The following is a 23315-nucleotide window of genomic DNA, read 5'->3' on the forward strand; positions in this document are numbered from 1 at the left end:
TGCTACATTTGGGAAGTAAGGGCAGGAGGATGGTGAGAGGAGATGGTTTCTCCTCATGCTTTTTATAGAAGTGCATTTTTGCTTCAAGAACTGACAGGGTTCTTAGAAAGGGTGTAGCCCAACCTCCTTGTTTTACCTGTGAGGGAACCAAAAGTTTTCACCGCAACCACACAGCTATTGGCAAGGGCAGAGTCCGGGGTCACGTGTGGCTCTTCAGTTTCCAGACCCAGTCCCGCTCCACACCACATGGGACGCGAGGGTGGTTATACTACTCATCATCATTTCCAGCCCCTTCTAGCAAGCCTTCCTTCACACCTTCACCTGCACCTCCTTCAGAAGTAAGAGAGCTCCTCTCCAGACACTCCTATAGTTGGGTTCTGGATACAATTGGGGTTACTTGGAGTAGATGTGCTCCCAGGATGTCTGAAAGTGGAAGTTAGCACAGAGCACATTTCTACTCTTTCTGTTGGCAAACCTGGGGATGGAGGTAAGATGCTACAGCACAGCCACGTGGGAGTCAAGAGGCGAAGGACACTTGCCCTTGCCAGTGCAGATGGAGGACAAGAGGTGTGGTTCTGGGGAAACAGTTGAGACCACGAGGTTTTCTGATCCCTGACCCGCATCAAAGATACCCCAGAAGGCAACTTCTCGATTCCCAACCTTTCTGACAATGGTGAGGCAACAAACAGCTCCTGGAAGGCGATTCCTCCTACCTTTCTGATAATTTGGTAAGCACATAACTCACATAACATTAAATCCTTTTGTGCTTCAAGTGCCCAGGGCACTTCTATTTTCTGCTGCTGATACATTTCACTCTCCTAAGTGTGAGCCATATATTCACAATTAATCATGGTCAGGAGGAGCTCTGTGAAGACCCATTTTTCTCCTTTTCTCTCTGAATATGAATGCACATTATTTGAAACACAAACATTTTTCACAATGTATTCTTATTTTAGAATTTATATTATGTCATCACCTGAACTTCCTGGAACTGTAGGATACTGGAATACAAACATTGTCACATCTCAAAACTTTAGGCATCAGGAGAAATACCAGATGTTTCATTCAGTTTGAAATTAGGGTGCCTGGCGAAAGAACAAACACACCTGACTCAAGAAGAGTTACTGGAGGATAGAACACTTAATTTTTTTCTTCTTAATATTTGTATGAGATATTTCTAATTTTTTTAAAAATGTTTATTTATTTCTGAGAGAAAGAGAGCACAGGCAGAGGCAGGGCAGAGGGAGAGGGAGACACAGAATCCGAAGCAGGCTCCAGGCTCTGAGCTGTCAGCACAGAGCCTGACGTGGGGCTCGAACTCACATACTGCAAGATCATGACCTGAGCCGGTGGGACGGTCAACTGACTGAGCCACACAGGTGCACCATGAGATATTTCTAATGCTGAGTGCTTTCTTGCTTTGTCACAGTATAGCATGCATTTATTCATATGGCACATTTGGCCCAGAAAGTGGTTTGTATTAAAGTCCATGTAATGGTTTGAAGTTAATCATTTAGAGAAAAAATTTATTCCAAAATTCTAGCTTATTTTAATAATAATGATAATAGTAAGAGCAACAACGACTGCTATTTACTGACATCTTCCTATGCTCCAGTCACTGTGCTAAAACGCCTTTTATCTCATGCATTGGATGTTTCCATAGGGTAGATGTTATTGTTCCCATTTTACAACTGATGACACTGAGATTGAACACCTTCATGGTCACACAACTGGTAACTGACAAATCTAGCATTTGAAAACCTAGACCTTTTTGACTCCCAAGTTCATAACCATTCCAACTTTGTCTCCCAAAATAGCACCTGCTGGAGAGAATAGGGTTTCACGGAGTTTTGAGAAGTTCAGGCTGTGGGCTGCAAATTCTAATGTAACTAAAGGGTGTTAAGGGGATGGATTTTTTTTTTTCTTTTGAATCTTATTTCTTTTCCTGATGAAAATTTGGGTCATGTAAAATTTTTATATATGTCCAAATTCATGGAGTTCTAGGGGGAAGGAGCCGGTAACGCATACCCACAAGAAAATAAATTAGACCAAAGTAGAAGGACAGGAAAATTTCCTTTTTGTTTCTCTCTTGACTACCTGAGGATTCTGGGCCATTCACATTTTTGCAGTTTCAAGAGGACCTGACACTAGGTGAATCTCACTCTTGGCGTGGAAAGAACTCACACGCAGAGGGGTGTATGGTACAAACTCATTAGTCATCAAGAAAACCTCTTCTTCACCTGCACCCACAGAATGGCTCTGTGCACATTCCTGCAACATCCCTCGTTTCCAGTGCTGTGCTAAGAAACACGTCAGACGGACTCTCCCTTGTCTATTCAAATGATCTTTCCTGTTTGCTTGACGCTTTTGACAAAAAAGGATGGGAGGCAAAACTCTGCCACCCACAGCAAAGTGCTTCATTCACCTGGGCATTGGAGTCAATACCTTGGCAGCCTAGTGCTGGAAGGGGCTGGGTTCAATTTTGAATGTTGTCCAGTACTCAAGCCACCCAGAGGCTGACTTCCCTCCCCAGGTTACGAACGTCCCGGAGGGATCAGGGGTCAGGAGTTCTCGTTGCATCATCCGCTTTTTGCAAGAACGGCTGACACCAATGGCGATTTCCCCGTGCACAGACTGGTGGCCCCCCGAGAGGATGGGGCCCCCAGAAGCTCCACTTCCATCTGGACCTTGCGCTCCCAATCAAACACAACCCACTTGGCGGGCGGTGCAGAAACCAGCTAATGGCAGCTCTCGTTGACCCTTCAGACTCGACCTTTCTCCTGTAATCTCTAATCTTGTTTTTAATAAATGTTTAACTTCTGGATTAATTTCCATGATTTCTGAGGGTAATTTTTCACAACTCAGATAATGCGTTCTACGTGCTTGCTGAGCTGTTGCTGCACTCAACACTGTAAACACTTCAGACTGCCGTTGTCTTCCTAATACTCTCCCTTATTATGTGGGCTTGCGTCGTCAATGAAATTTCGTCTTTATTCTTTCTGCCATCTGTGTAATCGCCAGAGTTTAGAAATGCTTGCTCCTTCCTTTCTTTGCCTCTGGGAGAAGAATTGTTTGTTCAACCTTCACTAAATTAGTATTTTTCTGGCTTCTTATCTCTCATTTCTTGAGCAGTGGTATATAATTAACTCTGAAATTTTAATGTTTTTCACTTTCCTGCCTTTTTTTTTGGCAATTCACCTGCTTTCTACTTTCTTCCTCTCCATCTGCTGATCCCAGGGAGGGGTACTTCTCGCCCACATCATTATTCTATTTGTTTTTTAAAAGGCTCTGTGGTTTGTTGGAAGAAGAAAATGTTATCTGCTGCCACAGAGCCTGACTGGTCTCCTTTGTCATTTTGCCCGAGTTCCTTGGGTCACGTCTCCTATCCTCTGTACGTGGCCATGGGACTCGGAGGCGCCGCGTAATGCCATAATGGAACCACATTTAAAAGCCGGACGGATTCCTCAGAGTACTGCTGCTCTAATATGCTCCCATTACCGGCGTGTGTCGATATGTGCCCGAGACAGCAAAACTGCTGGGAGGGTATCTGAAAACAACGGAGAACATCAGGATGATGTGGATCTTGGCAGATTTTTTCCAGTGTTTCATTTTGCCTCCTGCCATACCACAAGCAGCCTTATTTTATTTTTTGTTTTGTTTTGCTCTTTATTATGTTGCCTTTTCTTATAATAGCAAGTGATTTAAACAAGAAGTCCTGTGATATGATTTTCCAATCACTTATATACAGCTTTTAAAACACAAGCTGAAGAATGCTGCGCATACAGTCATACATTTTATTATTGTTTTTCTTTTAAGCTTGTAACTTGAAAATTATTCTAGGGGCACCTGGGTGGCTCAGTCGGTTGAGCGGCCGTCTTCAGCTCAGGTCATGATCTCGTGGCTTGAGAGTTCGAGCCCCGCATCAGGCTCGCTGCTGTCAGTGATGGAGCCCACTTGGGATCCTCTGTCCCCCTCTCTCTGCCCCTCCCCAGCTCGTGCTCTCTCTCTCTCTCTCAAAAACAAATAAATATTAAAAAGAAAATTATTCCAGTCTTTCCCTCTTTTTTAAAATTTACAATATTGTTTACATTTGCATTACTATTTTCACATACTAACATACAGAGATCATGTGTCCATGCTTATAAATATCACTTTTCATGTGATTTTTAAGAGGTCGAATTTGCCTTTTTTAGGACCTGTCTTAGGTGTCAGTGACCATCCTGTGTCCTCCGAGGACCATGCAGTTACTGGGTGCTCCACCAACATTTGAGGACTGGATGTGAATTGAATCAATGCATTCAATGGAAAAAGTCAAATGGTAGATTGCAGTGGTCTGAGGGGGATATGAAGAAACCAGATTCTGAGCATCTAAAGGTATCCCACATTTTTTTAGTTTCCTGTTTTTCTTGTTGTTTAATTTCTTTAGAACAAGGAGAACATTTTCGAACCTCTAATCAGTGGTGATGAGTGTCCTAGTCAGACCAGAGAAGATGGGAAGCTGGTTCTCAGGATCAGCATTGGCATGTGATTTGGGTATTTATCTCTCTGAGATGATTTATGTCTGGACCTACCTGGAAGTCTGCAGGTTGGACCACATGTTCTCTTGAGGTCTTTGCCAAGCCAATATTTTTCGAATTCCTTGGTAAAATGTTAGAATTACCAACTCACACTTGCTTTAGATAAAACTCGGCAGACAGCGGAGATATGAAGGGAAGTTACCCTGCATGACCCTAAAAGCTTACAATTTGCCTTTCTTCTACAAGTGGATAAGATCAACCCTTTAGTATCATGGTATTTTAATTGCTCTGAGATAATAATTTTTGAAGTGTGAGTCAGATCCTATCATTTCCCAGTTGTAATGCTCCAATGTCTTCTTTTGCAAATGGGATAAAATCTAAACCCTTTACTGTGGCTCTGCATTGCTCTCCACCACCCAGGACTCTGTTCATGCTGGTCTGTGTTTTACTCATCTTCAGTGGCACCCGAGGGTTCCTAGCAGTTGCTCTCTTCTAGGGAATATGCCTTAAATTCCCCTGGATCGATGTTCGAAAATATGATTCCCACCTGCCCTTCCTCTCCTCCACCTTCTGAAATGAAACTTCTCTGGGAGTGAAGCCCTGGGGTAGGTATAATATTTTGAAGCTTCCAGTAGATTCTGATACACACCCACATTTGGGAGCTACTGCCTCACAGGGAAGCCTCTGGACCTGGCTGCTGCCCCCACATGGCTGGAACCATTTTCCTTATCATTCAGGGATGTTGTTAACTAGCCTAACTCTTCAAAATCCGGGCCAAGGAAAAGAAGGCACGGAGACAGAATTTCCCTTTCCCATCTACCCGGGGCCCTGCCATTTGACCTCCTGCTTCCAGTCTAAGGTGCAAGCCCCACTGCTCTAAGAGAGCCAAGCTCCATGACCTTCTCTCCTACCCTCGGCCCTGCCTGCAGAGGTGATCACATAGAACTTCTGAGTGATCCTGGTGTCCCTCACCATCCCTGACACAGAAGGTGAATCCTCTAGGATCTCCTGAGGAACATGACCTCTGGAAGCTTTGGGGTGCTCGCATCACCACCCCAGCACCCACTGCTCAGACTTTTGTTCTTCGGTGGAAATTCACTATTCAAAGGTAAACGATTCAGTGGCGTTTAGTACAATCATAATGTTGTGTGACCATCACCTCCATCTAGTTCCAAAACATTGTCATTGCCCCCAAAGAAACCCCATAACCCTAAGCAGCCACACCCCACCCCTCTCCCCACAGCCCCCGGCAACCACCATCTGATTTCTGTCTCTATGGATTTACCCATTCTGGACATTTGGGCAGGGAATGCAGGACTTGCTCCGGCCCAGCTTAGACACTGCCCTTGCAGGAGACCAGCGCCAGCCACTCTTCCAGTTTACTTTACCCTGAACCAGTAAGCTGTGGCTGGTGGGGGACTGGGCTGAGGCCGGGTCACAGGGCCTCCTAGGCAGGAGGGGCTGTTGACTGTGTAACTTCTCTCGGAAGCAAGTGTGAGAAAGCATGCCAATATGATATCCTTAGAACAACACTTGAAAATAATTTGCCGAAGTCTGCTTTGCTAGAGAGAGAACTGAGAAACCAAAGAGCCTGAGTAGAGAAAAAATGAAGAATAGGAACACCGAGGAGACAAGTTTTACAGCTCAGTGGTTTTCCAAGTGGCTGAACCGGGTGGTTCACAAGACTTGGCTGTAACAGAGGTACCTACACTTTGGTATATAACAGACTTTCCTGTGTAGTGGCTTAAAAATACAGATTTCCTGGATTCAGCTTCCTTGGATGGGGCAGAAGGTCTGCTGGGAATCTATATTTTAAAAATATGCTCCTTTGATGATTGGTGATGCACACCAGAATTTGAGGAAAACTACCCTATGGGAATTTTCAGTAACAGGAGATTTAAAAGAATGGAGAATCAAGCCTTTACCCTGGTGCAAAAGTTCCTTCTCAACTGCCTGACATCTGTTCTGGTTCTGGGGTGTAATTACAGCAAATGAGAAATTACAATGCAGTTTGAAGCTTAATAATCATAATGGTAATGATAATAATTATGATATAATAAAAAGGCAGTCAGGTGCTAGGAATGGAAAGGGATACAGCCATGTAAAAGAAGAAAGGAATCCAAATTCTAATTAGGAACTTTCAAAGAGGACTTCTGAGCCAACAGGGAATAACAGAGAATAACGGGGAATATACCTGGAAATACCTGGAAAAGGCTGGACAAAACAACAGGTGGTCAGACACAGCATTATATCAGTTTTTCCCTCTACATATACTAGCAATGAACTATCAGAGGTTGAATTAAAACAAAAAAACATGCTATTTATTATAACATCAAATTATAAAATAGGACTAAATATGACAAGATGAACAAATCAGGTAACCTGAAAACTACAAAACACTGCCGACAGAAATGAAAGAATAGCTAGATAAATCAAGACACATGCTGCTGTAATTGTGGGTCAAAATGTCAATCAAAATTCTTGGGGGATCTTGTGGGGTGCCTGGGTGGCTCAGTTGGTTAAGCATCCAACTTCAGCTCAGGTCATGACCTCATGGTTCACGGGTTCAAGCCCCACATCAGGCTCTGTGCTGACAGCTCAGAGCCTGGAGCCTGCTTCTCTCTCTCTGCCCATTCCCTGTTCACGCTATCTCTCTCTCTCTGTCTCTCAAAAAAAAAAAAAAAATTCTTGTGGGATTTTGTAGAAATTGATAAACTAAAATTCATATGGAATTGCAAGGACCTAGAATAGCCCAAACAGCTTTTAAAGAGAAGAACAAAGTTGGAAGACTAACACTACCTGACTTCGAGACTTATTTTAATGATACAATATTCAAAACATATGGTATTGCTACAAGACAGACAAACAGATCAATGGAACAGAATATAGAATGTTCCAGAAATGAGATGCACATATATACGGATAACTTTTTTCTCACAAAGTTGCAAAGGCAGTTCAGTGGAGAAGGGAAGGTACCAACCCACTGGATTTCCACATGCCAAAATTTCAACTTGGATCTGTACCTTGCACCAAAAAGAAAAATTAACTCAAAATGTAGTAGGCCTAAAGGCACACCTGAAATTGTAAAACATGTAGAAGAAAACATAGGAGACAATTTTGCAAGCTTAGGCTAGGCAAAGATTTTCTTAGATGGGACACCAAAACACAATCCATAAAAAACAAAACAAACAAACAAAAAAACCAAACTTGGTCAACAGAACTTCACCAAAATTAAAAACTTCAACCCTTCAAAAGATACTGTTAAGAGAATGGAAAGACAAACCACGGTCTGGGAGAAAATATTTGCAAATCATATATTTGAGAAAAACACTTGTATGCATAATATGTAAAGAACTTTCAAAATTCAGTAAGAACACAGCTAAATTTTAAAAATGAGCAAGAGATTTGAGCAGACACTTGGGAGAGGAAGACACATGTTGACAAATAAGCATATGAAAAGATAGATATTCAATATCATTATCATAATTGAAATGCAAGTTAAAATTACAATGAGATACCACTATTAAAATGACTACAATTGAGGGGCGCCCTGATGGCTCAGCCAGTTGAACATCTGACTCTTGATTTTGCCTCAGGTTGTGACCCCAGGATTGTGGGATCAAGCCCTGCGTCGGGCTCTGTGCTGAGCGTGAAGCCTGCTTAAGCTTCTCTCTCTCTCTCTCTCTCTCTCTCTCTTCTTGCCCCTCCCCCCTTCTCTCTCAAAAGAAAAAAAAAAAAAAAGAAGAAGCAAAATTGAAATGATTAACTATAGCAAGTGCTGGTGAGAATGCAGATCAACTGGAACTTTCCATACAATGCTGATGGCAATGTAAAATGGTACAATGGCTTGGAAAACAGTTTGGTGGCTTCTGGAAAAGAAACCATATAGCTATCATATGATACAGCCATTCTATTCCTATGTATTTTGCTGAGAGAAATGAAAACATATGCACATAAATTGTGTAGCATCTTTGTCTGTAACAACCCCAACCTGGAAACAGCCCACATTTCTCAACATCTGAATAGAGAGACAGTCTGTGGTATATCAATTCAATGGAATGCTATGGAACAATAAAAAAGGATCAATTATTGATACTGGAAACAACTTAGGCAAATGTCAAAGTAATCATGCTGTGTGAAAGAACAAGAGTACCTATCGTATGATTCTGTTTATGTGAAATCCTGGAAAATACAAATTATCGTGACAAAAAACAGACCAGTGTTTGCCTGAGTGTGTGGGGTCAAGGTGGGAGAGATTACAAAGGGATATGGGGCAATTTAGGAGAGCAACGGATATGTTTATTTAGTTTGATTGTGAGAATAATTAAACAGGTATATACATGTGTCAAACTTATCAAATTGTGTATTTTAAATGTGTTTGTTTTGTTAATTATATTTTAATAAAGCTACTTTTTAAAAAGGAAGATCTTGTAGACAAGCTCACTTCCTATGAGTCTTCAACAGCAGCTGGGAGAATAGGTCTAGAGCAGAGTCTGATGACAAAGCAGCCTTCGGTCACTTGGCTGGCCACATGCCACCTGGAACATCTCTCCCAGGGATCCAATCACTTCCAGCACCCACAGAGGCAAGAAAATGTTCCAAAATGTGGCTCTGGCTGTGTCTGGATTATAATTAAAGCTACAAATAACCCAAAATGAATTAAGTCTCCCCAGCTAACGTGTCACTCCTAATTTAATCTAATTGGCCTCTGAATGAGAGTCTCAGCCTGCCTCAGAGGCAAAATTTTCTAAATGAAGTGAATTTAAACTGCTAAGTAATTGCAAACTGGGGGCTTTATGGTTAGAACAATTGTTATTGTTCTTTGATTACTTGCTCAACTGGATTATTCACTCATTACCATTGGAACCACTGAGACTTTGAAGTGGGGCCCTTGTAGCACGTAAATAAAGCATTTTATGAGATAAACCAGAAGGGAGGGTCGCCCAAACCAGCTTGGCCTTGGGGAGCTGTTGATTATGTTGATTTTATGAGTGTTTGGAGAATCTTAAAGCATATTTCATGAACAAATGAACAGCCTGTACCACCCATTCAAATAACTGGTGGCTTACTACCCCTGCGTTTGGAGGCATCAATTTTTATTTAGCCCCAGGATCTAAGCAATGAGCTTTGAAGTCATCCCATTTAATCAAATTAACTTGCTGTTCAACAGTTTTGACCTTAAGATGCAACTGTCATACGGGTAGACCCCCTACAGCAGCCGTGGGGAGAAAAAAAAAAAAAAAAAAGATCTGTGTTCTAGACAATTTCTCATCCCCTGTGTTAATATGGACATGTTGCTGCACATCTCTGAACCCCAGGCATGGAAGTTCTGTGGGAAAAGTATCAGCTTTGCAGGAAGAACCCACCTGCTGTGACTGTTGCCCAGTTAACTTCTTCTTGCATGAATCATTGAACTTCTTTGGGCTTAAGTTCCCTCTTGAGCAGGAATGGCCACCTCGCGGAGCTGCTAGAGAGACTGAACATGACCAGTTATGTGAAACATTTCATACTTGTGAATGCTGTTATTTTCCTCATCTGTAACAAAGGAATTCAATCAGGGGATTTGAAGAGTCCCTGTGTTAGTTTCTGTAGCTGCCATCACAAGGTACCATGGCCTAGGTACCGACCGAAATGTATTTCCTCACATTTGTGGAGACTAAATCTGAAAATCAAGGTGTCAGCAGGGCTGCGGTTCCTTTAATGGCTCCAGGGGAGAACCTTTCCTGGAAGGAGTCAGCTCTGCATGCTCCTCAGTTTGGTGGCCACATCATTCCAGGTTTTGTCTCTCTCTTCATATCACCTTCTTCTCTGTATGTCTCAAATCTCTTTCCGCCTTTCTCCTGAAGGGGCACTTGTCCTTGCATTAGGGCCCACCTGGGTAATCCTGGGTGAACTCATCTCAACATCCTTAAATACATCTACAGAGAACCTTTTTCCAAATAAGGCCACATTCAGAGGTTCTGGGTGGACATATCTTTTGGAGGGAGCCACCATTCAACCCACTACAGTCCTCTTTAGTGCTATTGTCCTCATATTTTGGTCTGGATGTCAACATGTGGTCAAGCTTCAACAAGTTCAAGTTGTCTATTGAGTAGCATAAAAGCTATGATGAATTTTGACATTTTCATATTGTCTGAAAATACGTTTCTTCAACATAGCCATGTAAAAAATGCATCCAATAATTTGCTATGGTGGGAGGAGGGGCTATGTTGAGAACAAAAATTTATTGATGACAAATTTATGCAAACTGGACAAGGAAGTAAAACTTTCAAGCAGCCTGTGGCACCATAACAACAACAACAACAAAATGTATGGCCAGCAGGAGTTGTATTCAATTATTAAGGAAGTAGAAGGAGCAATTGTCAGCACTGAGCCAAGTTTGCCAGAATTGGTGCCTCTTGGTTAATAACTTTTGTATTTCTCCTTCAGCTGGTTGATGTCTACTAGTCTTAAAAGCTTCTGTGGAGGGGAGCCTGGGTGGCTCAGGCAGTTAAGCATCTGACTCCTGGTTTCATGACCCACGGTTCATGGGTTCAAGCCCCGCATTGGGCTCTGTGCTGACAGTGTGGGGCCTGCTTGGGATTCTTTCTCTCACTTCTCTCTTTGTCCCTCTCCCATGCTCGCTCGCTCTCTCTCTCTCTCTCTCTCAAAATAAATAAATAATGTTCTGAAAAAAAAGTTTCCGTTGAAAATAGAAAGAGGAAGATGTTGGAAAGAATGCTCATAATAGATAGTAACAGCTCACTGAACTTCCTTTGCAGATGGTCATTAGAATTATGCAAGTGTGGGATGTCCCCATGTTCTCTGATCCTCATTTTGGAGAGTGAGCCACTGGGGAAGTCTAAGGATATGGGATGTGTCATAAGAACCACAGTGGCCAGATTTAAATCAGGGCAAAATGGACATTAGATGAGTTCTCAAATGACCTGTTTTAAAGTATAGGATTGGATCCATAGCATGAGTCATAAAAGTGGCTGGATTTCATATTCCCTCCACCCTGTGGATGAATAAGGTCAGGATAGACTCTTCTTTCCTCCCTTCCTCTGGATCCCCCTAGACATGGATACTGGGAAATTGCTGGATTGGTGACCACCCTGATATGTCCTCTCTGTACTTCCTATATCTCCTGGACCACCGCCCATGCTGTCCCAGTTAATGATTCAGTCTCAGAATATCAACTCGTCATTACTTGGCTGGCAGAAGAACTCAACTTCTCTGATCTCCATTCCAAGAAGGTGGTTACGTGCACAACGAGTCTATGTTTTCTGAGGGCTCTGGAGGTGGGTAGCCTAGACCTTAGGGGGAAGAGAGCTCTGTCTCTGAGGGCTGTGCTCTTGGGACTCGTGCTGCATGTTTCTAGTTTTGCATCTCCAGCTCTATTCTCCATCCTTCCCCAGATGCTATAGGCCTTGGGAAGCTGAACTATAATACAGCATCAAGGATTCCCTTGCTCTCTGGCTTCCAGTTGGGTTCAGCCAATGTAGTGTCACAGAGAGAGGGAGGAAAGTAATGTTGGGGCATTTTATTCATGTTCCTTCAGGGTCACTGTCATCCTTCCACCCCTGGTCTCAGCTCCTGACTGGCAGCCTCCTCCACCCTGCCCTCTTTGTGGTAAGGAGGTCCTGGTAACCTTCAGGCCTAGGAATAGTAATGAAGTCCTTCCAGTCCTTACTTGCCCTAGAGTATTGCATCCTCTCTTGTGTCTTACTTTTCCCCTGCACAAAGCCTTGTCAAGACTCCCTTTATGTAATTCTTCTGAAATCACCCTGAGTTGAGTGTGCCATCTTTCTCCATAGAGATCTGAACTGATGCAGCCCCTTCATTTATAAAAATTAAATAAAATAATATCCATCTCATAATGTCTTCAGGATTAAATCGGGTAACACACGAAAATCACTCAGCATAATAATGAGCACATAGTTCTCTGCTCAGTAAATGACAGCCCAAGACATATTTCAGAGTGGAGTTGGTATGGCACTCTGATTAATAGTATGGAGCATCAATTCAATTCAGTTCAGTCCTACCAAGATTTACTAAGCTCCCACTAGGTACAAGGCAGTTTCATGATCATTTCAAGGTTTTGGAAACATCACTTTGGATGCCACACAGGGAATAGGGTAGATAGAAGAAGACCAGTTAGGGGTTTTTGCCATAGCCTGTATGAAAGATGGTAGCTTGGGCTGGACTGGCACCAGAGAAGCTGAAGAGAACTGGACCAATCCAAAAGGCATGATGAAGATAAAATGAATAAGAAAATTGAGGGTGGATTGAATATGGAGAATGAGGGAGGAGGGTATCAAAGAAGAAACTTAGGTTTCTGTTTGTTGGTCATGTCATCATCCAAGAGATAAAATATTGGGCTGAAGATCTGGTTTGGTGTGGAGGGGGTGGGAAGACCATGAGTACAGTCTTGGGTTTGATCAAGGTAGGCATCTAGGTAGGGAAGTCAAGACGCAGTTGGAGCTGATGACACCAAATGCTGACAAGATGTGAAACCATAGGAACTCTCATGTGTAGCTAGTGGGAATGCAAAATGGCACAGCCACTTTGGAGGGCAGTTTGGTGATTTCTCACAAAACTATACATACTCTTACCCTGTAATTTAGCATTTACACTCCTTGGTATTTATTCAAAGGAGTTGAAAACTTAGGTCCACCCAAAAATCTGCACAAGGACATTTATGGCAACTTTATTCATAATTGCCAAAACTTGGAAGCAATCAACGTGTCCTTTAGTAGGTGAATGGATAAATAAACTGTGCTACTTCCTGACAATGCAATATTATTTGGCACTAAAAAGAAAAGAGCTATCAAGCCATGAAAAGAAATGGAGGAAGCTTAGATGAATATTACTAAGTAAAGAAGCCAATCTGATATGGCTACATACATATGACTCCAATTATATGGCATTCTGGAAAAGGCAAAACTGTGGAGACAGTAAAAGAGATCGGTTGCTATCAGGGATCAATTGTTGGGGGGAGGGATGAATAGGCAGAACACAGAGGATTTTTAGGGCAGTGATAATTCTCTATGTGATACTGTAATGATGGATATATGTCATTATTCATTTGTCCAAACCATGAGATGTACAATACCAAAAATGAACCCTAAGGTAAACTAAGGACTTTGAGTGATTATGATGTGTATATGTAGGTACATCCTTGGTAACAAATGTACTGTTCTGGTGAGTGATGCTGATAATGGGATAGGCTATGCACGTGTGGGGAATAGGGTATATGGGAAATTTCTATACCTTCCTGTCAATTTTGTTGTGATCTTAACACAGCTCTAAGATATAGGCTTAGCAAAACAGGGGAGAAATTGGATATATGGATCTGGAGCTCTAAGGGGAGATGTAAGATGGAGACTGGATTTAGAAGCCATAAAAAAACAGATGGTAATTAAGATCATGAGCTAGCCTTGGGAGACCACCCACTGAGAGGGTCCATGAAGAACTCGAGAGGTAACAGGAAAAGCAGGGGAGGGTGTGACAAACTCCGAAAGTTGCAAGAAAAAGGGTGTATGTTGGGTATGTGTTCCTAAGAAGTCAAGAGGAGAACTGAAAATTATCTGTTAAGTTTAGTAACATGGAAGTCATCAGTGACATGACCCTGGCAAGAGTTCTTTCAATGGGCGAATAGAAGTGAAAGTAACCTTTTTTCCATTTTCTCAAGAGATTTGACCGTGCAACTGTAGCTGGAGAGGAGTAAGGGGGTTAAGAGAAGGATTGTGAAGCGTGCCTGGCTGGTTCAGTCCATAGAACATATGACTCTTGATCTTGGGTTGTGAGTTTGAGCTCCATGCTGGATGTAGAGATTACTAAAGAAAAAGAGAGAGAAAGAGAGAGAGAGAGAGAGAGAGAGAGAGAGAGAGAAGGATTTTGGTTTCCTTTTAAGATGTGAAGGATTTGAACATATTTAACTGATAATGAGATGGATCCATCTGAGAGGAGGTAGGTGAATATGCAAGAAGGAGAAAGGGGAGGTGGGGCAGAGTTTACTGAGAAGGTCAGTGGATGGGCTCCAAAACTCAGATGTAGAAGTGGCTTTACAAAGAGGGAAGGAGAACTGGTTGCAGAAGATGTAGTTAGATTTCTAGCTGAGGCAGGAGAAGTTAAAGAATTGGTTGGGGCAGATATAGTTAGATTTCTAGCTGAGGCTTTTAGTAAATCAGTGAAGGACGAGGTGAGTGGCTGGAAGTTTTAGAATAGGTGAGTGAACTGGGTGGAGACATGTCCAACAGTGTTGAGAGAAAAGTGTCGCCTTATGAATTTATGGTGAACTCCAGGTATCCAGTTGGTGTGACCTCCAGCAGTGCCCAGTGGGGAGAGCAGATGGTTGAGCGTATCTAGGGGGAGGTGATGGAAGACAGGAAGGTAAGGTGTTGAGCATATTGCCAAGAAGGACGCTGAATTGATGCCTTTTGGGATCTACGCTGGAAAAGGAAGGCTGGAACAAAGAACTGGATTAGGAAAAAATAAAAGATGACGAGCAAACCTGAGTTCACTCGCTCTGTGAATGTTTCCCCAGTTGTCTTGGGGAGAAGAGATTCTCGCCGGGATGCCCCCCGGTGCTTCAGGCATCCATGGAGATATTACCCCTCACCCAAGGCAGTGGCTGTTTGTGTTTATGATGCTCAACAAAACTTTGCTGAACCTACTACATGCTGCCAAAGACTAAAGCAGAGTTATCAGAGCCATTCATAAATAGAATGATTAATCATAACCATAAGTCATAATAATGCTGAGTTTTTTACTTGCCAGGCAAGGGAATACACCAGTGAAGAAATTCATTGACATGATTTCTGGGAGGAGGAAACTTGGGGTTTGTGTTTTAAGAATTAGGAAAAACAGGGGCGCCTGGGTGGCTCAGGCGGTTAAGCGTCCGACTTCAGCTCAGGTCACGATCTCGCGGTCCGTGAGTTCGAGCCCCGCGTCGGGCTCTGGGCTGATGGCTCAGAGCCTGGAGCCTGCTTCCGATTCTGTGTCTCCCTCTCTCTCTGCCCTTCCCCCGTTCACGCTCTGTCTCTCTGTGTCTCAAAAATAAATAAAAAACGTTAAAAAATTTTAAAAAAAGAATTAGGAAAAACAGGGGCACCTGGGTGGCTCAGTCAGTTAAGTGTCCAACTCTCGGTTTCGGGTCAGGTCATGATCCCACGGTTTGTGAGATCGAGCCCCGCACCCAGGTCTGTGCCAGAGCCTGCTTGGGATTCTTTGTCACCCTCTCTCTTTGCCCTTCCCCTACTCATTTTCTCTCTCTCTCAAAATAAATAAATAAGCTTTAAAAAAAAAAAAAAAGAATCAGGGGCACCTGGTGGCTCAGTCAGTTAAGCGTCTGACTTCGGCTCAGTTCATGATCTCACAGTTCATGAGTTCCAGCCCCGAGTTGGGCTCTGTGCTGACAGCTTAGAGCCTGCAGCCTCCTTCAAATTCTATGTCTCCCTCTCTCTCTGCTCCGCTCCTGCTGATGCTCTGTCTCTCTCCCCTTCAAAAATAAATAAAAACATTAAAAAAAAATTAAAACAAAAATCATCCTCTCCTTTAAAAAAAAAAAAAAAGAAAGGAAAAACCAGTTTCAAGGTGGCTATGCTAATTAAAGATTGACAATAGTACCCTGGATAGGATGGTTTAGAAAAAGTCCTATTGTTCTTTGGTCACAAAGGAGTCTTCAGTGACTGCCATTATGGGCCTAGCTTCTAGGGTCACATCAGCCGGTGAGAACCAGTTGAGGGGAAGCAGCATTCAGTTTTGCTATCTCCTCAGCAAGTCCTGCTCTTAAGTGAACACATTTTCTTTCACGGTACAGTGTGTTGTTCCATGCCCTGGAGAAGCAAAGGCAGTTCCTGCCGTCCCTGGAGCTTATAGCCCAGTGTGGAGGGCAGAAGGGAAAGAGCAAAGTAGGAAGAAAATAATGGAGGAGATCCAGGCAGCAGGAGGGACCACAAGAGGGTAGCTGACCCAGCACAGGGGCTGGGCCTCTGGAGACCGGTCTGGTGGAAGGAAATTACCAACGACTAGTGAGCTGGTGGAGGTGGGTGGACGGTTTCAGTGAGGAGGCAGCGGGTGGTCCAGCCTTGAGGCTGGAGAGAGCCAAGCCTCACAGGAGACCTGGATTTGGAGAGTCTGGGAGCCAGACAGGCTGGGCATGGGCTCTGGAGTGAGCCCATCTGAGTTAGAACCTGGTTCCCCTGCTTATTAACTGTGTGACCTTGGGAGAGCGACTTGACTTCTCCAAACCACAATCTCCTCCTTTGTCAAAGGGCAATCACAGCTGCACTTAGTCACAAGGCCTTGTGGGATCAAATGAGATAATTGGTTTGAAAGCACACTTAGCATGATGCTAGGCTCATGCTAACAATACTCAACAAATAGCAGCTATTATTACTACACAGGGTCAAAGAATGTAAGAGAAGGAAGGAATCTGGCAAAAAACATGTAGTTCTACCTCCTTATTTTTCAAAGAAATTAAGTGACATTCCTAAAGTGAGTTGGTTTCTAGATGAGCCGGTCCTGGAATCCGGGTGTTCACTTTCTCAGTCTCATCTGATGATAAAGAAGCAATATGCTTAGTGCTTGGGCTCAAATCCCCACTCTGATGAAAGATACTAAGTGACATTCCTAAGGTGAGCTGGTTTCTGGCAGAGCTGGTCCTGGAATCTGGGTGTTTCCTTTCTCAGTCTCATCTGATGATAAAGAAGCAACATGTATAGTGTTTGGGTTCGAATCCCCACTCTGCTACTTACTACTCCATGGCATTAGACACCACAGTAAACCTGTCTAAACTTCTGCTATAAATCGGGTTAAACACCTCATTACATTGTGGGAACCTCCTGAGTAGATCAGCACCTACGTACCCAATTCATCATAATTCTCCTTATATGTTGAAACTCTTACGTAGCCAAAATCCTGGTAAAAAAGGAGGCTCTGCCCTGATCCCCTCCTTTTCAAGAAGGGATTAAACTAGATGACAGGCAGCTAGGACATCAGCAAGAAACCCAGCCAAGGCAGCTTCCTTATGCCTCCTTTGTGACCTTTCTTCTCATTAGCTAAAATGATGAAGCCGTCACACAGAAGCCAGGTCTCAGGTGAGCACCCCGGCAGACCATGAAATGGTCAAATTTCCCTATGCATCCTTTGGTTCGGGGAGTGGCCTTGGAGTTGGTTCAATGTAGTAGGTACAAATTCATTGCCGCCGAGTGAGATGTGGGAGGAAGGGGGAAAGGGCAGGAAGCTGTTCTGCAGCAGCTGGAACACTGGGAGAGGGAGAAAAGGGAGTTCACTGGAAGGAATTGTGGGGTTTGGTGACATGCAGTGGTGGTCTTACACGTCCTGCTCAAGAGCTGGGTTTGTTTTTCCCAGACAGTGGGGGGCCATGAGAGATTCTGGAGTGAGGGAGTGACAAGATTTGAGCGCCTTCAGGGGAGATAAAGCATTAAGGGCAGAGATGGACGATGACAGAAAGGAGACTGGAGAGAAGTAGGGGGATGGGAGAGCTGTTTCAGAAGCAGAACAAATGTGGCCTGATTGGGTGTGGGGCCCAGGAATACAGCAGGGTCAAGACTCCACTGAGGTTGCGGGTCTGTGTGATCAGACAGGTGGCAATGTCATCTTGTCCAAAGGTCCTGCTCGGAGTCCCAGGTTTACTCCACATGGTGTCTGGAGTGTGGGGGCCTCTAGGTAGGTCAGTACCTACGAAGATTATAATTCTCCTTGCACATAAAGGCTCCATGCAGTCAAGACCCTGGTAGAGAAGGAGTCCCCGCCCTGATTCCTTCCTCCCCAAGGTCTCTGCTGCCACTGGCCGGTACAGACTCTAACCCAGACGGTCACAGGAGCCTCCTGCTTGTCGTTTCTTGCTCCATTTTCTCTCCACTTCAATCTACCCTATGTGTTACGACTAGGAAAAGTAGTATCCTGCACATGTTACTCATCATAAAACTTTGATGGCCCTCTGCCGGCCTCAGTGTTGCTTCTCAAACTATCTGGGGTGAAGGACCAGTTTTAAAAAACATTTCCAGTCCATCATGGGTCATTGTTTTCATAAAATACCCTAGAAGTTAATTTCCAGAAAAATGAAATAAAAAAGATGTAAAATATACATCCCAAATATTTATTATCAGATTCAATAGACATAAATTTATTCTGTCAAATTGCTATGGCTTTTTGTGCTCAGTTTCTGTATTTGTTATGGGTGGACAGGTGACTTTGCAGAGCAAAGTCACTGCCACCCACAGTGGCAATGGTCTACAGGACAACATTCCAACTCCTTCTCCTCTTGTTCAAACCCTCTGTAGTCTCAGGCAAACTGCTCTCCGGGCTTGCTGGCCATTGGTCTCTCATTGACACACTCCACCATGTCAATCTGGCTTGCTCACTGTCCTTCAGATTCATCTTCAGCTTTCTCAGGCTATTTCATGTTCCCCTGGCCCTAGAATGTTCCATCCTGGCTACCAACCCTTGATGCCTATTTAAATTCTAACAGCAGCAGCAGCAGATGTAGATTGAGGATTTCCTAATTTCCAGGCCCTGTGCTTTTACTCATGATTTCACTGAATCTGTCTAACAGGTAGTTACTAACATTCGTAACATCTTTTATAAATCAGAGCAGATCCAGCGTTCTCGCTCTAACGACAATCATCAGCTGAGGAATGGTCACCTATCTGGGCCAGTAAGAATTCCACACCAATTTTTGCTGGAACAAGGGGGAAGAGCTCAGCTATAGAACATGGGTCTGGAAATGCCTGTGGTCATACGCGCTACTGTAAGGGGACGGATGTCTGAAAGTGGTAACACGCAGAGGAGAGGGAAGCTGAGCGATGCAGGGACAGCCCCTGCCTCCAGTCCTGGTCTTCTTTGCTTATTCTAGTGGATGCTGGGATATGCCACCCGGTTCTTCCCTGAGGACAAAAAACTTGTTCTCCAGCCCCTGGCACTGTTACCCTGGCAGAAGAGAGCCACCTATCCTGTGTCATGCCCCTTTCCAGGGCAGCCTATAGCTAATGATGGGTAGACCTGGGGATGTAATTGCTGGCCCTCTTGCCCCCAACCCAGGACAACTCTGAAAGGTCATCCCAGCTTAGAGCTCTAGGCAGGGTCTGCTGGGCTCCTTACTGCAACCGCACCGTGGCTCAGCTTCTCCCCTCTGCCCACCCTGGTGCTGCGGTAACCAGCCCGTTGCTAATATTCTCAGGAGGGGTAAGGAAATAGGGCTAATTGCTTTACACAGGAGAATGGACCACTGGGGTATGGGGTGGAGCAGATTTGGAGAAGAGGAGGAACCACAGAACTAGAACATGGTCTGGGAAGGAGTTTCAAGAAGTCAGTGGGTCCAAAGCAGGATGGGGAGAACTTCAAAACCTTGCCACAGGAGAAACAGGTGAAGGAAGTGAAAATATTTGGTAGAGAAGGAGAGATTTGGGAAGATTATGACTGCATTCTTCACATATTTACAGGCAATCAAGTAGGGGCTGGATCAAACCCTTCTGCTGGGTCTTCCCTTTGACCCTCTACAGTTCATTCCCACACATTCAGATCAGGTCATATCGCTCTCCAGCTGAAAATCCTCCAGTGGCTTTTCACCATGCTATTTATACTCTGTTTTATTCCTTTGAGAGAGACAGAGAGACGGGGAGAGAGAGAGAGAGAGAGAGAGAGAGAGAGAGAACCTGAGCAGGGGAGAGGCAGGAAGAGAATCTTCAAGCAGGCTCCCAGCACAGAGCCTGACATGGAGCTCGATCTCACAACCACGAGATCATGACCTAAGCTGAAATCAAGAGTCAGATGCTTAACCGACTGGGCTACCCAGAAGCCACTTGCCATACTATTTATAGAACACAAGTGTCTTTTCAATGACCTGGAGGTCTTTCCTAATCTGGTTCTTGCTTTCACTTTCCCAACTTATCTCTAGTGTATCTTCTCCTCACTTACTCTTCTAGCTGCACTGGCCTTCTTTTTGCTGTTCACTGTATGCACCAGCCCATTGCTACCTCAGGACCTTTGCACCAGCTTCTCTCTTTGGCTGTTCTTCTATGAGGTCTTTATTCACTCCTTTCCCTGTTTTGTTCAGTCTTGAACCAAAGGTTATTTCGTAAGAAATATTCCCTTAACTAGTTCCTACCTCATTGCCCTGTTTTGTGTCCTTCCTAGGACTCTTTGCTTCCTGAGATGGTTTTGCATCTTTGCTTCTTATGTGATTCTGTCTCCTGACTATCTCTCATAGAGAATGCAAACCTGACATGAAAAGAGATATGTCTGTCCTCTTCACCACTGTACCTAAAGCATGTGGTATGGTTTTGGCACACGGCAGGTGCTCATAACTATTTGTTGAGTAAAATAATGAATGAGCACAGGCTTCAAAAGTAGCTCTAGAGCTGAGAGGTGGACAATCTGTAGAGCAGACTTTTGAAGCTGTAGCTGGCAGGCTCAAAGCCTCACCATGGAGGCGAATGTCACTTAGCAGGGAACCAGTAGGCCACTGGGAATATGGGGTTTGCAGTCAGATAGATCAGGGTGTACATCTTGGCTCTGCCACTTCCCAGCTGGCCACAAGCCTCGGACAGGTTCCTTGACCTTGAAAAGCCTCAGTTCTCTCATCTGTAAGGATAGGAGTACGAGCTGAAGCCACTCCCTAGGGGCACTGGGATGACTAAACTTGGGAAGCCCTCAGTGAGTGCTGGGCACTTAGCAAGTGCTCAATAGATGTTAGCTCTGCAGTTTGGCTGTTCAGTTTCTGTTGCTTCGAGATTACTGGTCCTACTGCCATTACCTCCATGAGGCCACAAGAGCTGGGGACTCACATGGGGACCGTGCTGCCACAATCCCTTCCCAGGCAACCAGCTGATATTTTGTTCCCTGTCACACTAACTGCCCTGGGGGCCGGAAGAAGCAAGCAGAAGTTTCCTGGGTTCAGGGGTGGGGGTGGGGGTCGTGAGTTACCATCTAGACTGTACCTTGTCCACTTCCTGCCACTGACACAAACCAGAGCTGATCTCCTGGGGTTGGAGCCAGGTGAGGAAACAGTGAGCGGTTTCTTCGCAGGACTTCTAGCTGTTACAAGAGTCCCAATATGGCACACGTTACTCCAATCTGCGCTACTGTGTGAAGCTGAGTGTGTTTTGTGATGAGGCAGCAGGAGAAAGCTGGGGTCCTGCTGGGAGCAGCTCTGCCACGGGGGGTGGGTGGAACCGGGAGGGAGAGGTCCTGTGTGTAGAGGAGCCCACCTTCCGCTGGTCCTGCACCTTCCTTCCTCTGGCCAACACACAGGTGACGGGTTTATGCATCCTGACCCAGAAAAGAGCTGGTCACAGTCAGCCAACGTGACAGAGGGGACACTATTGCAATAGGTAAATACAGGCTGAGGCTATCATCTCTATGTCCCTTCTGCCCCTTTGTGACGGCAAGGGAAATGTCTTTCTTCTGTTCAGATGACAACAGCAGCTGACACTATCCATATAAAGAAGGAAACACCTACACGGCATGCACTCACGGCAGCCTGGGCACGGTTCTGCAGCACTTCACCGGCGTCGCTTGTATAACCCTATGCGGTGGCCAGCATCATTACCCCCCATTTACAGATGAGTGAAATGCTCCTCAGCGAGGTTAGGAACTTGCACAGGCTTATGCCACCGGCGACGGGCAAGGCCAGGACGGTAACCCAGACGGTCTGGCTCCGGAGTGCGTACTCGATCGCCATGCAAACGGGCCTATGTCTAAGGGGGATGGTTTGCCTTGTCCACGGTGGGCTTCCCGTCACTGTGGTGACAGTCTGATAGGACTGATACGATTCAGTAGGCAGAGAGGGAAAGGACAGACCTGAGGTCCCTGGGTGGGGAAAAACACATAGTTTGGAACAATGCTGGGAGGGTCTGACCACAGCAAACCCCCTCCGGCGTCAGGTTCCCCTTAAGAATGTAACAGACACCACCTACTCCCCCTCACGTTCCCTCAGGAATTTGATGAAAGACCTAACTGAAAACAAGTAGACCTTAAAACGTATGACCCACAAGGAACGTTCCTCACGATGAGAATGAGCCAATCGGGAATGGACGGCCACAGATGCCCCCTCCCCCCCTCAAACGAGCCAATCAGGAATGGACAACCCAGTACCGAGAGCTACCCAGTCAGTAAGGGTAGGACCTGAGAAGGAAAAAGGGGGAAGGGAAGGGGACATGACCAGAACCTTATGAAACTAGGACCCTCGCCTGCAGTCCTCAAGCATTCACTTTCGAATGCCCTCTCTCTGTAAAGAGAGCTTTCATACTATTCTTCCTTTCTGATCTTATACTCTAATAAACTTGTGCCTGCTGCTCATTTGGTGCCCACCTCGTCATTCTTCCAAGTAGCGAGACAACGAACACTGGGTATTGCAGTAAAAAAATCCTTCAACGACAGGGGTCAGCAACCGAGCTAGACAGAGAGGTCTCTGGCGTGTATTTAGTGTATCCTCTGTGTCTGGCTTGGAGCTGAGCACTCTGGCAACAGCATCTCTCGGCATGCTCCTGACACCCCTGCCAGCTAAAATGGTCATCTCGCTTACCAGGCAAATATACTGGAATTAAAGAGATTGGGTAACTGGCCTAGGTCTCTGGGCTGGTGAGGCTGGAGCTGGGAATCCAGCAGGCCTGACTACCCCAATCCAGAGTTCTCGAGCACTCACCTGGGCCAGTTTCCAAAGGATTAAACATCAGAGGCACTGGATTGGACCAGCTGACTTCTGGGGTCCTAGCTAACGTGAGATGTCCCGGGGGCTAAGTTTCTGACACAGAACCCCGCAAACCCTTGAACGGAGCTGCTGTAGCTGGT

The 23315-nt window shown here is 44.8% G+C and overlaps 1 protein-coding gene across 1 annotated transcript; it reads right to left on the reverse strand.

Moving 5' to 3' along the window:
- Nucleotides 1–1902: 1902 nt before the first annotated feature.
- Nucleotides 1903–22206, reverse strand: LOC121014149 (uncharacterized). Its single transcript, XM_040450179.1, has 4 exons — nt 22075–22206; nt 21450–21867; nt 9884–9993; nt 1903–3547 (listed from the first exon to the last, which is right to left on the reverse strand). The coding sequence occupies exons 1-4, from the start codon at nt 22204–22206 to the stop codon at nt 3383–3385; spliced, it is 825 nt and encodes a 274-aa protein (XP_040306113.1). The 3' UTR covers nt 1903–3382.
- Between the last annotated feature and the right edge of the window lie 1109 nt (nt 22207–23315).

The sequence above is a fragment of the Herpailurus yagouaroundi genome, unplaced genomic scaffold (genome assembly GCF_014898765.1).
Source record: "Herpailurus yagouaroundi ecotype Mexico unplaced genomic scaffold, PumYag 201, whole genome shotgun sequence".
NCBI lineage: Eukaryota > Metazoa > Chordata > Mammalia > Carnivora > Felidae > Herpailurus > Herpailurus yagouaroundi.